This window comes from Limulus polyphemus, unplaced genomic scaffold (assembly GCF_000517525.1).
Source record: "Limulus polyphemus unplaced genomic scaffold, Limulus_polyphemus-2.1.2 Scaffold126, whole genome shotgun sequence".
In the NCBI taxonomy this organism is placed as follows: Eukaryota; Metazoa; Arthropoda; class Merostomata; order Xiphosura; family Limulidae; genus Limulus; species Limulus polyphemus.
In genome coordinates, this window is record NW_013665736.1 from 25,125 (window position 1) to 30,559 (window position 5,435).

The 5,435-nt window shown below is 36.0% G+C and overlaps 1 protein-coding gene across 1 annotated transcript in view; it reads right to left on the reverse strand.

Annotated features, from left to right (window-relative positions):
- Positions 1 to 5,435, reverse strand: part of LOC106473027 (diuretic hormone receptor-like) — a 34,915-nt gene that overhangs the window by 21,831 nt on the left and 7,649 nt on the right. The window contains exon 4 of the mRNA XM_022402593.1: positions 697 to 781. Within this exon, the coding sequence (XP_022258301.1) occupies positions 697 to 781 (85 nt within the window). The remainder of the gene's footprint in view (positions 1 to 696; positions 782 to 5,435) is intronic.

Consider the following 5,435-nt stretch of genomic DNA (forward strand, 5'->3'; position numbering starts at 1 on the left):
GCCATGGTGGGCAGAGCACAGATAGCCCATTGTGTAGCTTTATGCTTAATTACAAACAAACAAACGAGACCTTTGTTTCCCTTTTTATTGGCTATATTTTTGTTAATCTATGAGACCTTGGGCGTGGTCAAATATATCAATCGAAAGGGTTTGACCTTCCGTGTCTAAAATTCTAATTAGATTTCAAATCGGTCAAGAGATGAAGGAGCTATGAGCTAAAGGTTTGTACTTGAAAAAACAACAACAATTGGAGCCGTTCTATGAGTCACTCATCTGCTAAAAACAGCATAATAACCATGAGAAAAACTGACGTGTTCAAAATGTATGTGTAGTTGAGGATCTGTCAGTCAATTAGGTATGGCTTTATACAACTGTTTCTGATGGCGGGAAAACTCTAGAATATTTGCACATATTTTTTACACGAAAAAACGAACAAGACAAAAACATTCATACACAGTTTCATTAATAAAAAATACAGAAAACTTGGCAGTTGTATGTAGAATAAATCATTCTACTCCTAAACTTAGAAGTTTAAGTTGAATAACAACGAAAACGTCAAACAATAAAACCATATCACATGCACTTCGATAAAGCAAAAGCTTACAATTGGATATAGTTGTTAACTTAAACCTGCGTTTCATATCAACTAGATTGCAATCAGGTTTCTTTGTGAAACCTGCTACCATTCTTACTCACCTGAGACGAAAAAACTTCTCACTGGCATCTGAAGAGAAACATGCTTTTATAGGTGACCAAATTAAAACTATTACAGCAGGTATAACTGGAATAAAAAAATACATGAATGTGACTTACGGTTTAGAGGGTGAAAGCTGACAAAACATTAGAATCCAGTCAGTCTAATATTTGTGATAAAAATCATTAATACTGCTGGTTTTACTTCACATTCTTCTTAATTTTTTTATTTCGAATTTCAAACCAGAATATGTACAAATAATATCTGATGGCTATCTTTTAACCCCACTTGTCACTGCCCGAGAGGCTTTTCGTTGAATATCAACTGGTCAGAATAATACGGGCCCGGCATGGCCAGGTGGTTAGGGCACTCGACTCGCAATCTGAGGGTCGCGAATTCGAATCCCTGTCTCACACCAAACATGCTCGCTCTTTCTGCCGCGGAGGCGTTCTAATATGACGGTCAATCCCACTATTCGTTATTAAAAGAGTAGCCCAAGAGTTGGCGGTGGGTGGTGATGACTAACTGCCTTCCCTCTAGTCTTACACTGGTAAATTAGGGACGGCTAGCGCAGATAGCCCTCGTGTAGCTTTGCGCGAAATCCATAACAAACAAACAGAAAAATACGAAGATAGAACCAAAACATTGGAAGTATAAGTTAGTTTTATCACGTGAACATGTGTGTCGAGATAGAAAATTGTTTGTTTGTTTGTTTTTTTATTGAATTTCGCCGTCCCTAATTCAGAAATGATTGTCTAGAGCCATGGTGCGCAAACGGCGAGATGCGGAATTATGACTGTAGGAACATATAAATTATATCTGAAAGTACAAATTTAAAAATAAAGAAGTTTTAAAAACTACTGTAAAAATATTACTGCTATTAAATAATATAGTAACAACAATCAACATGTGAAAATGACGTGTACATTATACACAAGTATGTTATACGAGCTGCGAGGGGGGGAACAACAAAAGGCATATTTATAGAAAGGGGTAGGGGCGCTATAAAAAAGTTTAATCACCACTGGACTGGCGTTAAGGTAACTTGTTAGCACTACCCACCGCCAACTTTTAGGCTACTCTTTATCAACGAAAAGTGGGATTGACCGTCATATTATAACGCACAGGTTGTAAATCGAGTTCTCCAACCATCAGGCCAAGTTAAAAATTTCATAAATACACACAAAGATAAAACAAAACAGTAAATATACAAAAATTTTTCTCATTCTTACATTTAATGTTTCCCACAATTACACTAAGAGCCATAACCTTTATATACATAATTTGATAAGTTAAACGTTAAGATTCTGTGAAAAAAACAATCGTGCTATGTCTGTAAACAATTTTTTTTGCTTTCTTGAAATAACCTTTTCATATATATATATAACAAAGTTCGCTTTTGTGGTGAGGTAGGCTTTAAAAAGTTGCAATTCTGCTCTTTAACATGACTGCTTTCTCATAACTCTTAGTTTCCTATTTAGGTTAGCCAGACACTATAAAATTATGATATTCTTAAACAACCGTATAAAAATAGGCTTTGTGGATTGGGATGGCATATAGTTAAACACTTCATGTTGCATAAATGGTGTATTCTATTGATATTTGATTATCCGGCATTGAAAGGCTCTTGGGAAATCTGAACCAGTGATATTTGGTGCTCATTTTTCTTATTCTAAGCTCTTTGTGAATGAGGGCAGTGCTGGCTTATCGATTTAGTTTATGGTTTTATAAATTCAGTCTTAGCCAAAATGTTTAAATAGTGTTCTATATTGATGTTATTGTCTACATGCATGAAGTAGTTATTGAGTATATGCTCGAGTAGTAACAGAGAAGGTAGCGTATGATCGGACAAACATGTAGTCTTTTTCGAAACTTATCAACGCTTTTTTTCAGACAATTTCTCCATACTTGGTGTAGAGTCATGCCTCTTCACGTGCCATGAGTTATAGGGCCTCAAACTGTTCCACTGTTCAGAAATGGTGTGAAGCAAACTGACATTGTCAGAACAGCAAGTTATCACCAGTGTACTATATCCAGCCCCCCCAGTAGCACAGCGGTATGTCTACGGACTTAAAACGCTAGAATCCGGGTTTCGATAGCCATGGTGGGCAGAGCACAGATAGCCCATTGTGTAGCTTTGTGCTTAATTACAAATAAATAAATATATCCAGAATTTTGAAACGTCATCGGACTACAGAAAACGTTGTTCCAGGAAAGTCTACTAGTAGACGACGAAAAAAATACTTCCCGAGATGACCGTGTTTTAGTCAGGTTAACACATCAAGGTCGAAAGACGTCTTGCAATACCTTACGACAGGAATGGCATGAACACACATTCATTCCAGAGTATTCAGAAGAATGGTGAATAGGAGACTGACAAAACAAGGCTATTTTGCAAGAAGGGCTACCTGCAAACCGATAATTAACCAGAATTCACTGCCGTCACCATGTTTCTTGGGCAAGACAGCATGCCAACTTACAGTTAGGACTTTGGCGACATGTCATCTTTTCATACGAGTCCTGTTTCCGGCTTGTTAAAGCTGATGGTAGGATTCGTCTTTGTCGTTTGTCTGGAGAAAATATGAGAGAAGACTGTTTTACCCTTAAAAATACACAGGAAGTGGTGCAGTACATGATTGGGCAGTTATTAATTAGGGTGGAAAAACTATTTTCATATCCTCCAAGGAAACGTAAATGGCGCCTCCTATAGGCATCACATGGAGACGATATACCTGTCATATGCTAGGAAAAGGTTTGATTGTAACTTTGTGTTCCAGGATGACAATCACTGCACGTATTGTACAGGATTATATCGATCATTGGCCATCAAAGTCTCAGTATTATAATTCCATTGAGAACTGTTGGACAGAAATGAGACAGAAAATTGCTATCCATGACCCTAAATCAGCTAATGAATTGCAGCGCCTTCTAGTAATAAGGTGAGATGAAATCATGGTGAAGTACATCAACAACCTCATTGACAGTATGCCACGTCACCTTGCGGAGGTTGTTCGAGTACAAGGAGGATCAACCAAATACTGAACGTTGAAATATGAACTAATATAAGATTACAGGCGCTATTTATAATAGTTTGATGTTATATTTTGTCATTATATGTGTTTTGCTAAGGCTGTGTTGGGATATGTGTAATGCTGAATTACATATCTTTCTACAGGTGTCTAATAAAATTATTTGCTGTTCTAATAAATCGCTCATGATATCCATAGAACCTATCTCATTATACAAATTAGATATATAAATGTTTAATATAATATGCGTTTCTCAGTTTGACTGGGCTAAGTGTATTTGTATTCCATCTTCATAATAATGACCACATTTATTACAAAATATGCAAACATTTTGGCTAAGGCTGTATGTATATTACGATAAACATCTGTAACGCTCCTGTTGAAGGGAGTATAGTTGGTATACATAAAAATGCATTACATTTAAAACAGTATATCATTTGTATGATCTTTAACTCTCTATCAACAAAATGGTTGATGCTCGATTCTTCTTTCTTACAATATTTTGATGTATCTGGTCGCGTTATTTCTAACTTAAAGTATCACGATTCAGAGTATAAATATATTAGAAATGTTCGCTTAACTATAAATTTTTTTTTACTAAATGCAGTTGTTTATAATCATGCACTTTAGGTAATATTAAACTATGTTATTGATGTAATAACATATTGTGCATTTCAAATCAAGTTTCAACTTAAAATATTTAAAACCCACTTTAAAGTCCGATGTTATAAAATGTTTACTGAGTTTTGAAGACCTGCTTTGTGTATGATTGTTTTCCTGGGGAAAATTGTTTGTTATAGATTTCGCGCAAAGCTACACGAGGGCTATCTGCGCTAGCCGTTCCTAATTTAGCAGTGTAAGACTAGAGGGAAGGCATCTAGTCATCACCACCCACCGCCAACTCTTGGGCTACCCTTTTACCAACATATAGTGGGATTGACTGTAACATTATAACACCCCCCCACAGCTGAAAGGGCGAGCATGTTCGGTGTGACGGGAATTCGAATCCGCGACCCTCAGATTGCGAGTCGAGCGCCCTAAACACCAGGTCATGCCGGGTCAACTTTGGAAAAACTATTGTATCTATCCAAGGAGATGCCTTATTACACATTTCACTATCAAAACGTTAATTGGTTTAAAATTTCTGTATTGAAAGGTTGGTTGGTTATAAGATTTGTGTATTGAAACTTTGGTTGGTTTTAAACTGTGTATTGAAACGTCGGTTGGTTTTAAAATGTGTATCTAAATGACGGTTGGTTTTAAAATGTATGTATCGAAACGTTGGTTGGTTTTAAAATTTATGTATCGAAAAGTTTGATTGGTTTTGAAATTTGTGTATTGAAACGTCGGCTTGTGAGTAAATGAAAAAATAGTCTCCGAGCTGGTGTATCTGTTATTTAACAAATTAGGAATGAATTGATAATGTCACTATAAAACTAGGATGCAAATAGAGTGGTAGCGGTATATTTAACCTGTTGGAAGAAATATCCGAGGAAGTAGGATATAGGGATACAATATCTATCAGATTTGACTTTCATTCGGAAGTCTTTGCACATTTGAAATTAAATTAGGTTTTCAAAATTATGAGCAGATATATAGACGCTCAAGTTCATAACGTTCCACATCTAAATCTAACATTAATCTAATAATGGCTGGAGACGGCTTAAATGGGTAATGAAGAAAAACTTTAATATAAGTTTAACATGACAGCA